The sequence below is a fragment of the Mercurialis annua genome, linkage group LG7 (assembly GCF_937616625.2).
Source record: "Mercurialis annua linkage group LG7, ddMerAnnu1.2, whole genome shotgun sequence".
Taxonomy (NCBI): domain Eukaryota; kingdom Viridiplantae; phylum Streptophyta; class Magnoliopsida; order Malpighiales; family Euphorbiaceae; genus Mercurialis; species Mercurialis annua.
In genome coordinates, this window is record NC_065576.1 from 919,281 (window position 1) to 942,024 (window position 22,744).

The 22,744-nt window shown below is 31.9% G+C and overlaps 1 protein-coding gene across 2 annotated transcripts; it reads right to left on the minus strand.

Annotated features, from left to right (window-relative positions):
* Positions 1–3,841: 3,841 nt before the first annotated feature.
* LOC126656767 (E3 ubiquitin-protein ligase RMA1H1-like) lies at positions 3,842–7,593 on the minus strand. 2 transcript variants are annotated; one of them, XM_050351382.2, is made up of 2 exons: positions 7,449–7,593; positions 3,842–4,855 (listed from the first exon to the last, which is right to left on the minus strand). In XM_050351382.2, exon 2 carries the CDS (start codon positions 4,822–4,824, stop codon positions 4,024–4,026), a length of 801 nt encoding a protein of 266 aa, XP_050207339.1. In that variant the 5' UTR covers positions 4,825–4,855; positions 7,449–7,593; the 3' UTR covers positions 3,842–4,023. The 2 variants fall into 2 exon arrangements, with proteins under 2 accessions (XP_050207339.1, XP_050207340.1); XM_050351383.2 differs by lacking the exon at positions 7,449–7,593 and adding an exon at positions 5,506–5,952.
* Positions 7,594–22,744: the final 15,151 nt, after the last annotated feature.

Genomic DNA, 22,744 nt, shown 5'->3' on the forward strand with positions numbered 1-22,744 from the left:
AATTTCAGTGTTACAAGCAAAATTATATACATTTTGTCCAAATCCACTTAATTAGGCATATCTATTCAAATTTGGTAAGCTGTAGTTGTGTATCAAATTAATCTACTATGACTTGATTAAACATTCTTACACCAACCATCTATAAATCATCAGTTTCCTGATAATAATGTTACGAAATGTGTACATGCACAATCTTATACCAAGAAAATAAAATCCTAAAAGAAAATATTTCATCGAGCATGGTTTAAACTTTAATTTATAATTCAAGTATGTGTAAGTTATAAAAATACCGCTTAGTGATATTAATAAAAAAAAAATATCATGTAAATATCTATGTGACTTTTGCATTGGTCCATTTCGATGAAAATAAAGATTTATTAACAAAAGTTAATTTATTGTTAAAAAAATTTTAATTCAAGCATATTTCAATTATAATTTGAAATTTAAATACGTTTGAAGAGGAAAAAAATATAGATAACGATAAGTGAAACTTTTTCTCCTAAAAAATATACCTTAGGCCAATTGTACAAAATTAATGTAATTTTCAATCAAATTTCACTCATGGTAGATGATAACTCTAATTGAAACAAATTGCAAAATAAATACTACTACTAATTTTGTTGATTAAGATTTGAGTAAGTATGGTGAATAGAACATTAATTGAGAAGGATGATATCAAAGTGCAAGGTGAGGTGGAGATAGAGATTGAAAAAGAAAGGCTACCCAATCTACATTCTTTATGGGAATTGAATGCAAAATATACTAATCCTTATGAGTTAGATTCATCAAATCTTCCACTCTTAAAGGATAAGCTTTGGTTTAACTTATGAAATTTCATAATCTCATCTCATCGTCATATTTTTTAAAATATTTATCTCCAATACTTAAATCTTATAGGTGTATGAATTCAAAGCATGATCATTCATTTTGGTTTAAGATGGTAGAAATAAGTAGGTAATCAACTTTTGATGGAAATCAAAATTCCCAATCTTCATAAATTTAATAAACTATACTAATGATCATGAAAATCAAAATTCCTAGTCTTCATAAATTTAATAAACTATGATAAATTAGCGCAAGATTAGTTTACCAAGGCAGATGTTTAATTAATGTGAGAGTTAAATTATAGTTTAAAGAAATAAACTGGTTGGTTCGATTGAGAATTAAAGATCAAGTCAGTTCAATTGATAATCAAACTTTTTGAGAATTGAAAAAAATTATAAAAATTGTAGACTATCGAACTAATTGAATTATAAAAACAATTGTATTCCTTAATTAATAATTAGAACTATAATTTAAAAAACCAAATCGGTGGCTAAACTAGTGAGGCCAACAGTTGTTAGTTCAACTACTTGAATAAATTAAACTTATAAAATAATTTTTTTGACATGAATTAGAGTCTAATCGATTGAATCAACATTCAATCGGGACAATTGCCTATTCAATTGATAGTTTAGTCTGCATCAACCGATTCAATCCGATTCAACTAAATTTCTATTTTTTAGAATAAATAAATCTGGAGAGCTGGCCAATTTCTGTTTCAACAGGTTAGTCTGATCCGATTTTTTTAAACATGATGGGAATATGATCAATTTACTCATTTTAAATTCATTTTTTATATAAAATTTAATAGTTCAATTTTAAAATACCGGTTGGAACTTTCCTATGGGCCCCATTATCGCATAGAGTTGATAAGTATTAACCATTTTAGAACCTTGTTTAGAAGAATAAGCAAGGAGGTGGTTGTGACCTATTTTGGCCTCTTCACATAGTCTAACACATAAGAGTCAAATTGGCTAGACTTTATATATAGCCAAGCCAAAAACTTGGTGTCCTTTCTGAAATGATCCGCCACGTTAGCCGCCCTAGTCGCCGCCACCAACTCCGGCCTGCCACCACTCTACATCACCACATCAATTTTCACAAGGTGTCTCATCTAATTTTAATCTACTCTAATAATATTTTTAATCTACTTTAATCTAATCTAAATCTTACGTTTAATACACTTATATTTTATTGACAGAAGGACAGTGAAAATGACCGCAATTCGTTTTGCACAGTTGACGATTAATTAGCCCACCCATAAGAAACTACTATTACTAATGTTATTGCAATACATTCAATTTTTTAATTGTATTTGCATTTTAAAATCATTATTTCAATTGTAGTTATTCGATGGATTAAGTGCTCTTGTTATCTCTGGTCAAAAAAAAAAATACTCTAGTTATCTTATATTGATAACGGTTTAGAACAAATATAAATATTACTAATAAATTAAATTTATAAAAAAAATCACATTTACCACTTAATGCAGTTGTAAACTCTATACTTTTTTAATGTCTTGTGTTTTCTTTTTAGTATATTATAATTATTTATGTTTTATATGATAATTAGTCTTAAATACCTACAATTTGGAACAATATTTTTTGAATAGTGTCTATTAATTTAAAAGCAAGGGATGATAATATGTAACATTCAATAATTAAAATTAATTTTTTAAAATCATGTGATAATTAATAAAATTTAAGAATTCAATTAAAATTAATAAAAAAAGGTTTAACTCATTACGAGGTTTTTAAACTATACGTCTTTTGAGTAGCTGATCTCTGAACTAATTTTTGTCTTTTTCTGGTTCCTGAACTCAGAAAAAACGCTTCTTCAAGTAACTCGTCATTTTTGGAGCGTGAATCGCACACTTTTAAAAGAAAGACTTAAAGATACTTATTTTACAAGCTCAGGGACCAAAAAGGGACACAATTTAGTTCAGAGAACAGTTAATTAAAAGACGTATAATTTAAAGATCAATAATAGGTTTATTTAAAAAAACAAAATTCTCTCTCGGTCCTATTTCAGAAGTCTTATTTCATTTTATATAAACAATAAGAAAACATTAATTACTATGTTTTTTTTTCAATTAATGATAGTGGAATTTTTTATATAATTTTTTTAAGATGATTTAAAGAAGAATAAAAAAAAGTTTAATATAAAAATCTTTTTAGAAAAAATAAATGAAACTTTAAAAATAAGACATTCAAAAGAAATAGTCTAAATCCATTTTGGAGTACCTAAACTATACTATTTCGGTTCATCAGGTCCCTCACCTTCTATTTGACTTTCTCATTCTAAATTTTCATTTTATATTTGATCGGGTCCCTCAACTTCTATTAGAGTTCCTCAAAATTTTAAAATTTTGTTTTTTGATTCATTAGATCCTTGAACAGAAATCCATTCAAGGATTTAATGGACAAAAAAAAATTCGGTCACTCAATAAACTAAAAATAAAAATTTAGGGGTTTGTGAAAGTCAAATAAAAATTGAGTGACCTGATGAACCAAAAAAACGAAAATTTAGGAACCTGAGAAAGTCAAATAGAAATTGAGAGATCTGATAAATCAAAACCGTATAATTTAGGGACCGCCTTCAAAATAGGTTTAGCTAAAAAATAGTACTATAAGACTTCTAAAATGGAATGACAGAATTTTTTTCTTTTGTTCATTATGTATAATTTTGTAGGCATTTATAGTTCTGATAATGTGGTCATCCACCCTTAGATTTGTTTGAAAATATAATTTATTTGGATGTATGGGCATAGAAAGCGAAAGAATTGACATTTCTTCTAGTAGACTAATCTTTCCCTTGGCAAAACCATACCACACCAAACTTACCAAGATCAGACTGTGTTGGTTAATTGACTTACACAGACGTGACCATCACTTCGACACAACTCTCAGACAGCGACCGGCCGCCTCAGCACCACCGTTGAAGGTGTATCAGTATCACCACTTAAAGCTTATCCTGCTGCATCATAATCATTCATAGTGCTGTTTTTATCAGGATAATATGCAATAGCCAACCAAAAATTTATATCAGAATAGTAAACAATAGCCAATAACTCATAAACAAGACTCGGTAATTACATACACCGCCAGCACAGGATCTGTAAACAGCTACAACATCTCCGGCTGATTCACTTCCTATATACCTCTCCCTCTCGACTTCGTTTATATACATACGAGATTCTTATTAAAACGAAAGAAAACATAAAAATACGCAGCAGAAAAGAAAAAAACAGATTCTACTAAGGGACTTATCGGCCTCCAAGACGTGCCTTCTAAGTCTAGGGCTAGTGCTTCCCACCAGATTATACGAATTCGGGTAGCTATAGATGTTGGTTATCGAGTCACCAAACACCCTTGCGTAAATCATTTCTCCGAACATTCCAATCATCGGATCAAACATGTTTCCTGCTGAAACTCGCGGAGTGAACATTGGCGAAGAAGTGTAACTACCTGGATCGGAGTGGTATAATTGAGATTGATGAGAATAATTACTACGGGTATTTGTTTGTGGCGTTTGGCGCGGACTGGTGGTTGCTAAAGGTGATCGTGGTGAGTCGAATCCACAGGCAAGAGCACGAGGTCTTCTTGGAATAATTATACCTAGATTGGGAGCCTTGCTTTTTGAGGGTTTTGCAGTTTGACCTCGGCCGAAGAGTGGAACTAAGGTGCCCTCTGAAACTTCCGCTTTGCATACGGGACATTGCTGCTGTGGCTGCATATCTTCCTTTTCGGTAGAAATGCTCTGGAAATGAAGCCATTTGTATATGCACGGCCAGCAGTAAAGGTGACCACAAAGCGTGACCACAGGATCAAGGACAGAGTCCAGGCATATATTGCAATCGAATCCACTTGATGGTACTTCATCAGAATCTACAGCCATCTCCTGGATTGATTTCCAGTTTTGTAGCGGCGAACCATTATCACTACTATAGTTATGTTCAGGCGCAGCGTCTTCTATGTAGTGCTCTACGGCTATTGTCTCCATTTTAGACGAGTCTTTCGTTCGTTGCGGAGATCTGAAAGTGCCAAAACAGAGATGTTAGACAAAACTCTTTATACCATCAGATTCATTAGTAAATTTATTCGAATATACGATAGCTGAATCGAAATATGGTTTGCTAATGCGTAAAATTACTCAATGTCAAAAGAAGCTAATGACAAATAAACACCACAATTCACAATACTCCAATTGCCAAGTTGGTTAATATTAAATGATTTCTGTATTTTGGAAAGTTTCAGAGAAGCATCACAAAAATAATTTAAAATTGTTCCTTCTAGAGATTTGCAATACTTAAGGACATTAAGAACAGTACAATGCCTTGCAGGCAAATTAAGCTTATAATTATAAGAGTTTATATTGTAAGTAATCTTCTATAAAGATAATTGGTCAAAATCAAAACTTCCATATAAAGTAAACTGCAAAGAATATTCACAAGAGAAAACTAACTGATTGACCTACATGAACTAATTTCTTTCCTAATTATCTTATAAGTCTTACTTAAGATTACAACCACCTACCTACTCATAATAATTAAAATTTAATTCTCTTTTTTCCATTCGAAATTTAATTCGGTTGGTGGCGTACTAAGCCAACATAAAACCATTTAATCAAACCTCATATAAGCTACAACCACAAAGATGAATCAATGGTTAGCCGTTCATCTACCTTTCGGTTTCAACCTTTAGTCGTAGGGACTAAAAAATTTATTCTCCAAGATCATTGCTCGGAACCATATCAAACCGATGATCGAGACCTAACCCTCAAAGGGAAAACCACTAGGTTCATCTAGAAGATCAGCCACACCAATTGAAATAGTCATGAAAAAACTATGGGTGAATGAATAATTTTTAATTCTTTAGTCAGTGTCAATTTATTATAATGTTTCATCTAGAAGACCTCTTAATGAAATACAATAAATGACTAATGAAAATAATTTCAATCTCATCCCAAAAATACAATTAGGTGAAAGCAAATTATAACATAATATATTATCATTCCGATTCGGAACAACCGAATCGGATAAGAACACGGTATAGAGTAAGATCCCAAGATCATATAATAATGATATAATCAAATCAAGCACTGTACTAATGAATTACTAACTCTTTATCTATACTATATATAAAAGCACGGATGGGGGGGGACAGGCAAATTTACTGAATAATCCTTTTCAGTTTACTACTAATAAAGGTTTTATAGTCATTAACCAATTAGTTATTTAATTAATCACTATTGTAATTAAAATCCTAATTACAATAGGTAGCTAAATTATCTCCAATTTAATTTTTAGTATGTAAAAAATAACTAAATTATCTCCAAATTAGTAGGAATACCTATCTTTTAGTTTGATTGAACTACAAAATTAAAATATTGTATTTGGTCAATATATTATTATTTAAATTTCTATCTTATATTTTTAAAGATATTATTAATAAAATTAAATTATTTATTTAATTATGATTATTATAAAACCAAAAAAAAAAAAATTTAGTATGGAAAAAAATTGAATAACCGAAGATATTATATTTACTTTTACTATTAATTATAAATAAAAAATTGATATAATTATAATAAATTTACTAATATGTTCATTGAGAAGTTACGTTACGAGCCACGTGCATCGCACGTAATGCAAAACTAGTATAACTAAATTCACCATCAAACTGTCTATAATCTAACTGTAACATTTCAACCAAAGATCTGCATCAACTAATCTAAAGAATAAATCTACAATAACTACGCAAATGATGTTAACCAAGGTCCAATACACAGAAAAAACCAAGAAAATTTGATCACAGCCATAATTCAATGGAAAAGAGACAAGAAAACAGCTAGACAATTTGTTTTAAACGGCAAAACAGATTATCATGGGAGGTTTTGTAAGAAAGAATCACGTCACTCTACTGTATAGTATAAGCCAAAACTTCCTTAAATTTTTCAGATTACAATAATGTCTTGTAATCACCGAGTGATAAGAATAAGAACAAAACTAAAAGTTTAGAAGAAAAAGCAGCAGAATCAAAAAAAGCCAACAAGATTTTTTATTTATAAAAGCAAGATAATATATAAAAGTAAAAAAATGTCATCACTTCACATGGAAACCGAAGAAAAAACATGTTTTTTAATTCGAATGAAAACATATTTCTGCAAAGAAAACGGTGAAGATAATGCTCCGCCGCCCAAAAAAACCTTTTTTAAACCAAGAAACTGAAAATGAGGGCTCTTCAATTTCTTCAAGCTTTAATGGAATTTTACCAAGAAACAGAATTTTAGGAGAAGCGTTTGTGAAAGAAATTGAACCCACAAACTGACCAGTTTATACCATTTGAATTATAACTCGTAACAGAATATAAAACCAACAATGTACAGTTATGAAAAGAAAAGAATAAATTCTTTTCTTTTTAGCTAATAAGTTGCTTGAAAAGGAACTTGATTAGTGGTCCATTAATTAAACTTCCATAGCAAGAAAACGCCTTAGAACTGAGTTGTTCAAGAACACGAGTTCTTGACCACCTTAGAACTGAGCTGTTCAAGAACACGAACAAGTTCAAGAACACGAAATAGTCAAAACATAAAGAAAACAGAAGATCTAAAGAAAAGAACAGTACCAGTGTGATGAGCTTATTGTATGGAAGAAGATAGAGTTTCTTGAAGTAAGAACACAGAATCAAGAATGAAAGAGAGGGAGCAGAAGATTTTTGATTGAGAGATGAGAAAAAAATGCAGAGACAGAGAGGTATATATAGAGACAAACGTTATGGGGAGAATAAACAACTTAACAAAAAAAGATAAACATTACTGCTGCTTTGCTACTTTTTCACGCTTTCTATTCTGCGCTGACGTGGCAACTATCGGAGCTAGTTGCCCGCCGGTGACGGAGTGCTTTTTTATTTGGGAAATCCATATGGGCACGGCTTTAATGCATCATCCATTATTTGGAGTTTTTAACTTTTTTCAAAAAAAAATTATTGGAGAGAAAAAGAGATTGTTGAAGAAAATTAACTCGCACCTAGGGTGTAAATGAACCGAGTCGAGCCGAGCTTTAGAGTGTTCATGTTCGGCTCGTTTAGATGTTCGATTCATGTTCAGTCGAGCTTTGAACAGAGTGTTCATGTTCGGTTTGTTTAAATTTTATAGTGTTCATATTCGGTTCGTGTTCGTTCGTTTAACCGCTAAACGAACAAGTTCAGGAACGAGCTCGCGAACGAGTTCGATAAGTACTAAACGAGCTCGTTCATGAACAAGCTCGTGAACAAACTCGATAAGTACTAAACGAACTCGTTCGTGAGCCCGCTCGTTTAGCAGATAAACGAACAAATACGAATATGAGCTGAATAAATTAAAAACAATTTAATTGAACTCGTTCACGAATATGAGCTGAATAAATTAGAAACATAATTATACAAATTAATCTAACTATGAATTAGTTTGCGAACACCTAATCGAGTTTCTAAACGAGTTTGTTCGTGAACTATATACGAGCTCGTTCACGAACTTGTTTACGAACTCTAAATCGAGCTCGTTCACAAGCTTATTCATGAACTCTTATTCGAGCTGTTCGCGAACATAAACGAGCCGAACACCACTATGTTCATGTTCGGCTCGTTTATATTAACGAACATAAAATCAAGTTCGAGCTCGGTTCGTTTAAAATACAAACGAACATGAACCGAGCTCTTATCGAGTCGAGCACCGAACTGCTCGCGAACGGCTTGGTTCATTTACACCCCGCACCTTACTGTATAGCCATTTAATGATCTATAGTCTATAGTTTATTAATTTTAACTTTTCCGTCCATCAAATATTTTCTGTAATATGGCAAAATGTTAAATTCGTATTTTCAATAAAAAATTGTCCATTGTTATAAATAAAAGAAATTATAGATAATTTCTGTCTAAAATTATAAATTTAAATTATTTTGATCTTTTTTATTGTGTAATCGACATAGACTTTTTTTATAAATACAAAAAAAATATAATATATTTCTAATAGTTAATAAATACTTTCTAAATTAAAATATAGAAAATATTTATTAGATATGGTTAAATTTAAAAGATATTAAAATCATTTTAAAAATTTACATGGAGAAATAACAAATATATTTGGCTAAATGGGTAATTAAAAGGGACGTGGATTTTTTATTTTTTTATGAAAATAATTACTAGATTTTATAATGTTAATAGTATAACCTTCAACTACCAAGAATATAAAAATCTCCAGACTTTCGTGGAGCTGCTCTCTCTATCCTAGTTTCCTAGGGTTAGGGTTTTGCCTCTCCGTTTCTGGAGCGTGACTATCGCCTGTCGATCTTACTACGTTTTTGTACGTGCTGTCTGCTATCTAGTTTGGTAGTAGGTTTTAAGGAGAATATGGAGGAAGGGTTGGTTGAAGCCTGTTCAAAACTGAGGCTAACAGAAGAGGAGCAGGGTTCCATCACACTCGAAGATGTTGTGGACGATGATGCGAATGAGAAGGCGGACCTGAGCCTGGTAGGGAGATTGTTAACGCGTAAACCCTATAATTTAAACCATCTCAGGAATGCATTAACAAGTGCGTGGAGATTGGCAAGAGGGTTTTCTTTGAAAGACATAGGGGAGGAACTGTTTGTATGTGAATTTGCGTTGAAAAGTGACAGGAACAGAATTTTGCGTGAGTCTCCGTGGAATTTTGACAAACAACTTATTCTCTTTGAACCGATGTCTGGAAACATGCAACCCAATAACATGATCATCAACCACTGTTCCGTATGGGCTCGTGTTTATAATTTACCATTGAACTGCAGGGGTAGGGCTGCAGTTAGCAAGGTGGGATCAAAAATTGGTCGAGTGATTGGTATAGATGATGGGGAGAACAGTGAATGCTATCGGTACAGTAGAGTCCGAGTCCAGGTGGATGTTTCGAAACCCATGATACGAGGAACGAAAGTCATAAACCCTCTGGGAGAGAACTGTTGGGTTCCGTTCAAATACGAACGAATTCAAAATTTCTGCTATTGGTGTGGATTATTAGACCATCTGGTTGCTGACTGTGAGACTAAGCCGGAGGAGATAGAGGACTCAGATTGGCCTTACGGGCCAGGTTTGCGTGCGACTCCTCGCAAATGTACCTTAATGGGTAGTAAGAGTTATGGGGCATACCGTAATAAGGGAAGAGAAGGGCCTTCGATGTCAGGCTCCATGTCAACTAGTAATGATACAGCATATAATGTGAGAAGGGGTTTGAATCTTGATGAGAACCTGATGGATGCAGATAGGGGTCAGGATCTGGTACAGCATTACGAACCTGAGGTGCAGGATGTTAGGCAGGTAGATGAGATTGCTGAGTTGGTTGATGGTACGGAGGCACAATTGGATGGACTTGTTGAGGTGAGAATTCAACAAGTGCAGCCACAATCTAAAAACGACACTACAACTGATACTGCTGTTGGGCATTCAGGCTCAATGAAAAAGGGGAAAAAACAAAGTAAGGAGGGCTCTTGGATACGTAATAAAACAGCTAGGGCTGTTGTGATTAGAGGTGATGAAGGAAATAGTAAGAAAATCACGAAGAGGGCCCAGAGTATGGCAGGTGTAGAGGATGGTGTGAATTCGGACAACCTTTTCTCGAAGAAAGTCAGAGATGGGTTGACGAATCAGTTTGAAAATTTTGAGATATCGGCGGAGACTGTAAGCCAGTCTCGCCGGATGCAATGAAAATCTTTAGTTGGAACCTCCAGGGGTTGGGGAATCCTTGGACGGTACGGGCGCTTAAATTATTTGTGAAAAATAATTCCCCAGATATTGTTTTTTTAATGGAAACTAAATTAAACAATAGCGAGTTTAATTCTATTAGAAGTAGTTTTAATTTCTTTAATTTTGTCGTTGTTGATTTGGATGATAGGAGAGGTGGGCTTGTATTGGGTTGGAAGAATGGCTTTGATGTTAAGGTCATTAGTTCTTCTCTTAATCACATTGAATTTACTGTTCTGGATGTTATCACCAATGCTTTGTGGAAGTGTGTAGCAGTTTATGGATGGCCAGAAAACCAACTTAAAGTTCGTACTTGTGATTTAATGAAACGGTTAAGGGGAGCTGCTAACCAACAAGTTCTGATGTTTGGGGACTTTAACCTCCACCTGTTTTCTGAAGAAAAGGAGGGGGGTCGATGTAGTGACCAGCGAGAGATGGATATGTTCAAGGATACGATTGATGAGTGTTGCGTGGAGGACCTGGGGTTCTCTGGGGGCCGTTTCACCTGGACCAATCGCCGCAAGGATGAAGATCTGGTCCAAATTAGGCTTGACAGGTTTTTGGCTAATCAAAAATGGCAAGAGATGTACCCGGGATGGCAAGTCACGCATTTAGCTCGGTATAAATCTGATCACAATCCGATTGTCCTTTGTACTACTCTTCCGAAGCAAATGGGAAGCAAGCCAGCTAGAGTTTTTCGTTTCGAGCAAATGTGGATGAGACACGACCAATTTGATGATGTTGTGGTTCAAGCGTGGGATAATGGCCGCAGCAATTCAGAATATATGGCAAGGGTTGACATGTGCTGCGCAAGATTGAAGGATTGGGCTCACAATAACTTCGGAAATCTTACTAAACAGCTGAAAGAGAAGTTAGCTGAACTTAGCGTGGTGCAGAACAGTAGTGGGTGTGATGCTAATAATAGACGGGCTGCTTCCATTTCGACTGAGCTTGATGAGCTTTTGGCGAAAGAAGAGTTGATGTGGAAACAACGATCCCGTGCGGATTGGCTCAGAGAAGGCGACCGAAATACGAAGTTTTTCCACCATAAAGCTTCTAATCGAAAGAAAAATAATACAATCCAACGAATCCGAGATAGTAATGGTGACTGGAAGAGTGGTAATGATATTTATGCCGTGGTTGAAGACTACTTTCGCCATATTTTTACTACTTCGGATCCTTCAGACCAAGACATGGTTACCGATTGTATTGACTCTGTCCTTTCCGTAGAACAAATCCTTGAGCTGCAAAGACCCTTTCGAGATGATGATATTAAAGCGGCGTTGAAACAAATGGGTCCTTTAAAGGCGCCGGGCCCTGACGGTTTGCCTGTCTTGTTCTATAATTCTTATTGGCATATTATTGGTCGTGATGTTATGGATTGTGCTCTTGATTTTTTGAATACAGGTGTGATGCCTAGTAAGATTAATCATACGTTCATTACGCTCATTCCTAAGATGGCTGGCCCCGAGTCTATGAAAGATTTTCGCCCTATCAGCCTTTGCAATGTGATTTATAAGTTGATTGCTAAAGTATTGGCGAACAGACTAAAATGTCTCCTCCCTGACATTATTGATGAAGCTCAAAGCGCCTTCGTTCCTGGTAGAATGATTACAGATAATGCTATGATAGCATTTGAGATGTTTCACTCTATGGCAAAGCGGTCTCAAGGGAAAGCTGGGACAGTTGCCCTTAAGCTTGACATGAGCAAAGCTTATGACAGAGTGGAATGGAGTTTTATTGAGCAGGTTATGGTTAAAATGGAGTTCCCCAATCACTTCATTAAACTTATTATGGCTTGCATTTCAACTGTGTCGTTCTCTTTCCTTGTGAATGGGTCTCCGGTTGGTAACCTATTCCCACAGCGTGGTCTTCGTCAAGGTGACCCACTCTCTCCGTATCTCTTTCTCCTTTGTTCAGAGGGTTTTTCAGCTATGCTGAGGAAAGGTGTTCGTAACAAAGTCATATCCGGCGGCAGAGTGTGTAGAGGTGGTCCCCGGATTAATCATTTATTTTTTGCTGACGATAGTGTGCTGTTTATTAAGGCTACCGTCAAGGAGAGTCAGGCGCTGAAAGGTGTTATTGCAGCCTACGAGAAGGCATCGGGTCAGGTTATCAATGTTGACAAGTCGGAGATCTTCTTTAGCGCTGGGGTGTCCGAAGTAAACAAAGTAGCGGTGCAGGAGGTGTTGGGCTTTAAGATGGTGGATTGTTTTAAAAAGTATCTAGGGATGCCGACTATGGTAGGTCGTTCCAAGAAACCTATTTTTGCTTTCCTCCGTGACCGGCTTCATAAGAGAGTTCTAGGATGGAAGGAAAAATATCTTTCTAAGGCAGGCCGTGAAGTTCTTATTAAATCCATAGCGCAGTCAATTCCCACTTATATTATGAGCTGTTTCGCTCTTCCAATTTCTTTCTGTGATGAGATGCGGGGAATTATTTCTAGATTCTGGTGGAGTGGGACAGAAGATAAGAAGAAAATCCCTTGGGTTAGTTGGAACTCCATATGCAAGAGAAAGAAGAAGGGTGGTCTTGGTTTTCGCAACCTCCGGGCTTTCAATCTCGCAATGCTCGCCAAGCAAGCATGGAAACTGCTTCAATCGCCTAATTCCCTTTGTTCAAGGGTGCTGAAAGCAAAATACTATCCAACTACTGACTTTGCCCAAGCTGGCCCCCGTCGACAATCGAGTTACATTTGGCAAAGCATTTTGGAGGGGAAACGTGTTCTAGACTCGGGTTTAGCTTGGAGGATTGGCAATGGTGAGAATGTTAGAGTGATGGAGGATAACTGGATTACATCTACTGCGTATATGAAGCCGCTTGGATACAGGAATATACCTGACGGTTGCACGGTAAATGCTTTTATTTCAAATGGTGAGTGGGATGTTGATAAACTGGCTAGTTGCTTTTCTCCTAATGATTTAGCTAATATTATTAAGATCCCTCTGAGCAGACGACTCCCTCCGGATAAACTATTCTGGTTTCCTAACAGAAATGGGTTTTACTCTGTCAAAACCGGTTACCACCAAGCATGTAAGTTGCTGAGTAGAAACCATGCATCCACCTCTACCAACTCTTCAAATTCTGATTTGTGGGGAAGAATTTGGAAATGTCTTGTGCAACCGAAAGTGCGTCATTTTCTATGGAGAATAAATCACAATGCTCTCCCATGCAATGTGAATTTATCTAATCGTATCCCTAATGCCCCTAAGCTGTGTCCGAGATGTGGTTATGAGGAGGAGACACAAATCCATGCGCTGAAGGATTGTGACGCCGTTCGTGGACTTTGGCTGCTGTCCCCTCTCAACTTGAGAGTTGATATCTTTCACTGCAGGTCACTACCGGAGTGGCTCTCTCAGATGTTCAATATGCTCAAAGAGGATGATATTCAGATTTTTATCATGAGCTTATGGACACTATGGAATGATAGGAACAATATAGTTTTTGGCAATAAGAGACTTCCACCGGAGTTGTTGTTCCAGCAGATGTTATCATCTCAATGCACTCGGTCTTCTTCTGATAGGGTGTCAACAAGTCTGAAACCTGCTGAAGCTCTAGCTTGGACTCCTCCGCCTGCGTTAACGATAAAAGTAAATACAGACGCAGCTGTTTCGGCTAGAACTAACAGATCGGTGGTTAGTGCTATCTGTAGAAATGAAACGGGTGCAGTGCTCAGATGGGGAGTTGAGGTTCTGAATGGCATTACGGATGTTGAAGTTGCAGAAGCCAGGGCTGTGCTGTTGGGGTTAAAGATTTCTGTCCATATCCCTGGCGACCAGGTGGTTGTGGAATCTGACGCTATGAATGTCATTCATAGGCTGAATGACGCACAGAGTGCCATTGATCCAGTTCAGATCATTGTTGATGATTGTTTACTGGAATCGTTTTCGCGTAGGGTTCAGTTCCGTCATGTTCGAAGGAGTTGTAACCAAGTAGCCCATGCTTTAGCTAAATGGGGTGTTTTTTTCGGTAAAGATTGTATTGTTGACGGTGAAGTCCCTTTCCCGATCAATGAACTTATTAATTCTGTTGCGTGATTAATAAAGGTCAATCTTTCTTCTCAAAAAAAAAAACTACCAAGAATATAAAATGAGGCATGAAAGCGGTAGGTGGCAATAGCAGTTTGTAGCATATGTAAACTAAAATATAAAATCGGATTTTAATTTATTTATTTTTACTGAAGATTTTAATTGGTTTTATGTGAACTAAAAACATTTCCTTACGTATACAATATAGTCATGAATTTAATTATAATTCTTCATAGATTACATTTTTTAAATCTAATTTGTCACATACATTTTGGAGTTTAGTCAAAATCAATATTAAAGGTTTTCGTTTATTATATTTTAAGCTATTTTTTTATTTGAAGTAATCTAAAATCAGTATATTTAATTAGGTCGGTATTTGCTAATGTTGGTGCTTGGTTTACAATTTTTATCAACTTCATCCACTAATTTATATAAAAGAATCATAAATTTAGTAAAAGATTGAAACGAGTTTGTATTTTATCTATTTGGATTAGAGTTCAATTTCGTATAAAAATTGAAACATTTCTATATATTGCTAGCTATTCCTTATCCTATCATTCCCTTTCCATCTTTTTTCTGCTAGTTTAAGTTGATAAAAATGGGTTTTTTCCTTTTTTTTTCTTTTTTTTCATAAAAAGGGTCATTAATTTTTAATTATTAGAAAAACAATTTGAACCAATAAGTAGTTTAATATAAACAACGCACACCCTAAAAAATTATCATCAAATGATAAAGTCGGTTTTCTAACCAATACAATTAAAATGGTACATGCATTAAACATATTTCCGCTAACGTCGTTTCATGTTACAAACGCTTTTATATATAGTGATAAAAAAACTGTACATTTTTATATGATTCTGGTTCATTTTTATTAATAAAACTCAACCAATTTAAAGCTAACATACCTTAAATTGATTAGTATTAATTGGTGTCATAATTCATTAATAAAACCAACCAATTAAACATTAGCATATTTGAAATTAATTTTTAATTAATTGTGTTCATGAATGAAATAGGTAAAATATTTCATTAAGTTCAAAAACTACACCCAAATAACTACTCCCTCCGTCCCACTTTAGAAGTCCCATTTGACTTTACACACAGATTAAGAAAACATTGATTATTCTTGTCTTTTCATGTTTTTTCATGTTTTGCCCCTATTTATGATAGTGGAATTTTCCATAGAGCTCTTTTAAGATAACTAAAATAAGGGTAAAATGGGGTATTCAATGGAAAAGTATTCTAAAAATAGTAATGGAACTTTTTAAATGGGACATCCCAAAATAGAATATGGGACTTCTTAAACAGGACGGAGGGAGTAGCTATTATTGTCAATGCCAATATTTTTTTTTTATCTAAAATCAATATCCTTTTCGTTCTGTAAAAATAGAAAAAAATACCTTTTTATCTTTTAAAAATAAAAAAATAGTATTAATTAATAAAAATTTATTAAATATTCATAGAGTTTATCATATTAATATTAATTGAATATAGTTTCAATGTATAATTGTATACATATGCAAGTATATTGGACAATAAGTTATATAGTGAATCTGATTGTTGTTAATCATTAATTTATAAATTTATGTCAAAAAAATTAAAAGGATAATTTAAAAAAATTATCACAAATTAACTATAACTACAACTAGGGCTAAGAAAAAGCTATAGTTACAACTAATTTTTTTAATTCCTATAAAAATGTAAACTTTTTTATTTTTATGAACAAAAAAAATAATATCATTAAAATAGCCAATCTTGATACATGTATTTGAACAAAATACACCGCATTAACAAAAAAACTGAACAATTTAATTTGTTCATGTTATGATAAATGATACTCTAGCATTTGTAAATTAAGAATTCAATATTTGTAAGCTTCAACTGACAAATCAAGGTCTTAGTTAAAAGAAAAATATTGCATAGTACTATAGCTATATAATTTATAATTAATTTAAATATAACTGTATGAGAAATTAGATACTAATGAGAAATTAAGTAAATATTAATGGAGGATTTAAATATCAATTTGCTTCCCAATTTTGCATATAATGGGCAATTTATACTAATTTTTTTTTAAGTAGTTCTTTAAATTGTAACCAAAAGATAGAGTTAATTGATTAAAATATAAACTGGCTAATAAAAATTGATAAATTAGGAGATTGATTGATTTAAAAATGCAAATTCAGATGTATATTGCTGTTTAAGTCATTACGAAGCTATGTTGGGAGTCACATGATCGAACCATTTAGTCAAAGCTGTTAAGTCATTTGTACCACGTTGCTTGAGTCTAATCTTAATCTTCATTAAAATAATTAATACAATATATTATTTATGAAAATATAACATAACGAATTACTTTATAAATTAAAGTTTAATTTTTGTGATGAATATTTAGAAGTAATTTCTTAATGTGTAAATTTTAAAATACCGCCATATAAATTCACCAATTATACATTATTTTTCATTTTAGTTATAATTTATAAAATGTCTAAAATATGTACTCTAACTCTAATTCTATCTCAAACAAATATATTATTTTCAAATCCAATAATAATCCGTTCATTTGGCAGCCGGAAATGAGTTCCAACTAAGCAAGTTAAATTGGAGAACGACATCACCTCAATAAATTACATAAAATTATGAACCAGTGTATCAATTTAACAGAAAATAAATATTGATTTATATATTTGAAATGTTTTATAAATTATGTTTAAAATATGTAAACGTATATAATTAATGAATTTATATAACATTATCTATCGTGCTAAGTCTTGAATTAAAAATTACATTCTTCAATTGATTATAAAATATTAAATTGATCAGATTATCTCTCTTATAAGAACAAAAGAAAAAACATAATCCAAACATTTTAATCAACCATGATAGATCCATAAATTAAAATAACTTATAATTATTACTGGGTTAAGTTTTTTAATTGTATTTAAATATGGAATTAAGCATCAAAAATTGTCTGGCACCACTACTTTGAAACTGGACTTTTGAAATTTCAGTTTCTTAATATATTCAAAGAATTTGAAAATTATCGATTAAGTAATATATATGTTGCGCAGTAGAACTTTGAATCATAGTAAGATGACCAACCAAGAAATTAATGAATCAATCTAGAAAGTTCATATTTGCTGCCACAAATTTTATTTTCTTGTCAGTCAAAAAATGTATGTTTAAATTTGTTAGTATATCAGAAATAGATATTAAATTACTAAAACAATTCATATGTGCAAGAAATTTATTGTATCACATTTTTGAATAAAAGTTTAATCATTTAAAATATTCCATTTTTTGTTTGTTTATATTCTAAATTTGTAAGTGGTCAATTTTATTTTATTTTATTTTATTTTTTATTTTTTAATTTCAATTGTATTCTTTTTTCACTTAAAAAACAAACAAACATGTCTTTCACATTTGATATACAGTTTTAATGTTTAATATTTTTTAAATAACAACAGTATCATATCTTTAAATTACTCACATCTTTAAGAACTATCATGTGGATGTTTTGTTTTGTTTTCATTACTCAATTTTTTTGATGAATTATGCAAACTCTATAATAATATTGAGGAATTACACAAATTCGGATATTTTTTAGTTTAGTTTCAGAATAAACCTCCTCGCAATTAATGATTATCACAATTTAGCTTAACTTATTTTCTATTACATAATATTAACTTAAAATAAGTATAAGTTTAAAAATTGATTATATCTAAAAGTCTATAATGACTTATTTAATTTTTTTATTTCAAATTGAAAAAGTAAACTGAACTTTTGTTGATTTTTTTATCTATGGTTATATTCAAGAAGAAAATGCTAAGAGAGATAAATAGCTATAATATTTTGGTTTAATTGTTTTCCACTTCAATTTTATATATAGCTAAAGTGACATAAATGTAATCATAGAACTAATGACATATAATCTTTAGAGCAAAATTGGTGGGTAGGTGGCAATAAAATTAGTAGTATGAAAGTATAAAGTAAAATTAGATGGTATGGGCAGAGCTAACCAACTCTAAAAGAAATGGCTATAAAATTTCAGCCAACTTTTAGATCGTTATACTATCGCCATCTTTTTTTTTTCTCAATTGACTCACATAATCCATGCATCCACCATTTCTTTAAAAACCTAACTAAATGCAGGTCGTAAGTTTAATTTTTTTCACAAGTACTTCTCTTCAGTTGCGGAATCAAAACTCCACCTAAAAAAAATCAAAATTTTACGTTCGGCTATTTAAAAAAAATCAAATATAATAATAAGCTGCAAATCTATAAATTTACAGCTGTAGGGGCGATTTTAACCGCTCCTACATGGAGAAAACGCCCCTAACACATGTAGGGCAGTTGCTAGAGACAGTTATAACCGCCTCTACTAAAAAAACCCCAAAATATCTATTTTTTTATTTTTTTTTCCAGACCGACCCTCCTCAACCCGCCCTAGTTCAGCCACTGCTTCTCTTCCTTAATTATAAAAAATGCAAGTAAAAACACTAGTTGATTTTGTATAAGATTAGCCATAGAATTAAAAAAAAAAAAAGACAAGTTGATCATATCATTTTATTTTTGTTTGGATTTATTGCAATTTGGGCTGATTTGGCTCTTTTGTTCAATATCAGCGAGTGGATATATATTGAATCAGTTGAGACCGAAAGCTGAGTTGACTCTTTTATCTCCTTATACTAGAATTAAAAAATTCAGAACTCAAAATATTATTAATTAACGACATAATAATGTGTATAAAAATATTTAGCAAAGATTAGTGGAAACTTGTTAGTGTTACCCTTAATATTTATGAAATATGCATGAATGTTGTTTCTATTTCTTGAAGGAATATTTATACATTATTATCCACATAATTACTCTTATTTTTTAATAGTTGACATAATTTATACTAGTTGACATTTGTTCTATACTAAAAATTAAAATGGGTTAAGTTCATCAAATTGTCTTGAGGTTGAGGATGAAGTCAAATCTTCATTACTTACAGTACCCCCACAACTTTCATTAATTTATTTTATAATGATTATTATTTTGTAGTACATATATATAATATTTTGTATGAGGTGATCAAAAGGCAGAATTAAGAGGCAAAAACGGAACTAGATATGTTCAAAGACAGAGTTAATTTGGTGATCGGATTCGGATAAGTCCAACCGCACTTGACTCTTTTGAATACAAGCTCAAATTCGGTTCGAACCTCATATGTCTATTAATTAAATTCGATCCTCATATTATATTTATATAAGTTTGGACTGTGCTTTTTCTAGCCACATTATAATTAAAACAATTGTAATGTCCAAACTCGTTAACAAATTAAAAAATTGTTTTATTATAGATTCGGACTCAGATTGAACTTGACCAAAAAACTTGTTGTCCAAACTCCAGCCTAAAGTGGACAAACCTATATGGACTAGACGGGTACCCACCCCTATGATCATGTTTAGCCGGAACTAACGAGATTGATGTACAAATTACTCTCAAACTATCAGTTATTAATTGTTCTTAGCGTTATTTTTTTAATCATTTCAGTATATTTTCTCCGTCAGTTATTAATCTTCACATTCTGGCTGCTAAAAGTGTGCTACGCTGAAATTCGAATTCGGAATATAAAATTGTGTGTGTGTGTCGATAACATATATACAAAATAAGTTAAATTTCAAAATTATGACTAAACAAAATTAATTAACTGTGTTTTCACTAATTAAAATATCCCTTGAGTAATGATATTAGCTGCAGCCTGCATGTGTATTTACTAGAATTTGGGGGTCGTAATTAACATTAGATCATCATTCTAATAAATGGAAGGCCTGCATGATTTTGATTTTGAGTATATAAGAAATAAGAAAGCGACTCATCTTCTCAGTTAATCAAAGAGTTAAGAGTCAATTAGGGTTCTGAAAGGGTAAAATTGATTTATAGGTACAGTAAGTCTTTCCATTATAATGATTGCAAATTAAAAATTAAATATTACATTAAAAATTTAATAGTCATATAGTACAATTTGAATGATTTTTTGCATGCCTCCCAATTAGTATATTTTTCCCGTAAATGATTAATGAGTACATTATAAAATAGTACATTGCACGATTATCTAATTATTTTAAATTTAATATTTAATGTTTAATTATTTAATATTAAGTTAATATTCCGTTCTAGAGTTGGTTTAGTTGTAATGTTTATTTAATACTTTCTTTAATGTTTAATATATTATAATTTTAACATTTAATAAAATATTATATTTTTAAATTTAATGTATAATTTATGAAAATATATAATATTTATTTGTGTTTTAACTGCAGTATAAAGACAGAAGTGGACAATACTTAATAAAAATGTCATTATTATTTAGCACTTCAATTTCTCATCCACTAACAATAAAGATATCCGAATCCAATTTCCTTAATTTGTAGTCTAGTGATACATATAATTAAAATTAAAAACCATATCTTAAAATGATTATCCATTCTAGAAGAGATGCATTTTCAATAATGCTAGACTGCTAGTGTTTTATATTTGTAGGATTGAAATTCTAGAAGAGGCGGTAATTAATTTTTAAGTAATCTAATTTGGATGCTAATAAACAATTAAATTATCATTAATTGCACCTTCATTGGCGGAGCATGTAGTGGTCCATTTTATTTGACAGCAGAGCCAAGTGTTTGACCCTTAAAATTGCTTTATTTTTTTAATCAAAAGGGTATTCTTAGTTCAGAAATAAAATAAAATCAGAAGGTGTTCTAGAATTTTGACTTAAAAATCAAGAGATCTATTAAACCTCTAAATTCAATTAAAAATTAAGAATGATTGTTACTAAAGGTTAGGTTATAAATTATAAATCTAAATTTCATTAACATTTATGAAATTTTGATTGATCATAATATACTGGGTTTAGTGGCATAAAAATAAACTTATGTACCAATAGAAAAAATAGTTTAAATATGAGAAGCTTAATGCTGATGAACATCGATATAATTTAAATACATATAGACTATAGTATATACTATTTATCTCTGACAATACACTCATGCATGCATATTTGGTACATTTATACATATAAAAATGTTGGTAAATGACATAACCAGTTTGTTAACTTAAATTGCTACATGATTGTTCATCACATATATTTTATCTTCCATTACATCATATCATATATATATATAAAGAGTTTGTTTGGTTCGCAATTGTTTACTTCTCTAGAAATACATATTTATCAAAGAAAATATACATTTGAAAAAAATAATTATATAATAAATTATGACTTTAGTAGTGGTAATTAATTTTGGAGTTAATTTATATTATTTTTAGAAAGATTTATTTTTAATTCATTCAAAATAATAAAATCTTAATTAAAATAAAACTAGATCTTTAATTTCCCAAAAATAAGATATATAAAATGAATTAAGCAAGCTATTTTTTCTACTTTTGAAAATTTTATATTTTCTTAGTCTAGTTTCTTAACCCAAACCCACCCTAAATGTTTGTCCAAGTCGAGATAACTTACAAGACAAGTTACAAAAACGGAGCGACTGAGAAAAAGGCTCAGAACCAGTCGTCAAGGCTTCCAGAAAATAAACAGTCAATTATGCAGTCCAACCCATCAAAATCATAAAAGAAAAATAGAAATGCATCTCAAGTCAATTAGGAATGAGCTGTGTTTCGATTGTAAAAATATCAAAACTAATCAGAAAATCAAAATTAAATCAAATTCAACAGTAAATTTTGGTTACAATAATTTTTTTCCTTTTTCTAATATTTTAAAGATAAAGAAAAATAAAAAAATTGAGAGACATTAATTTTACAAATCAAATTTACATTAAAATGCAATATATTGTACATTATAATCATTTGAACACAGCAAAACAATATTATTCGTAAGATTATTATATATACAGTTTGATTTGTTGATTTATCATTTTTTCAAAGTTGAAAACTAAACCAAATGCTGAGTTTAAAAAAATTTACAATAGGTAAACCAAACCGACTATTTTCGGCTTGGAGGACGCCCGTATGTGCCAGACCGAATTAGCCAGCATTCCACATTTCTATGCAATGCCGGCAATTGACAGCAATAGAGAGTTTTTGGCCATCAAGGGCTCTACAATCTACATCATTGAATTTATGTGATCAACCAGTCAAAAA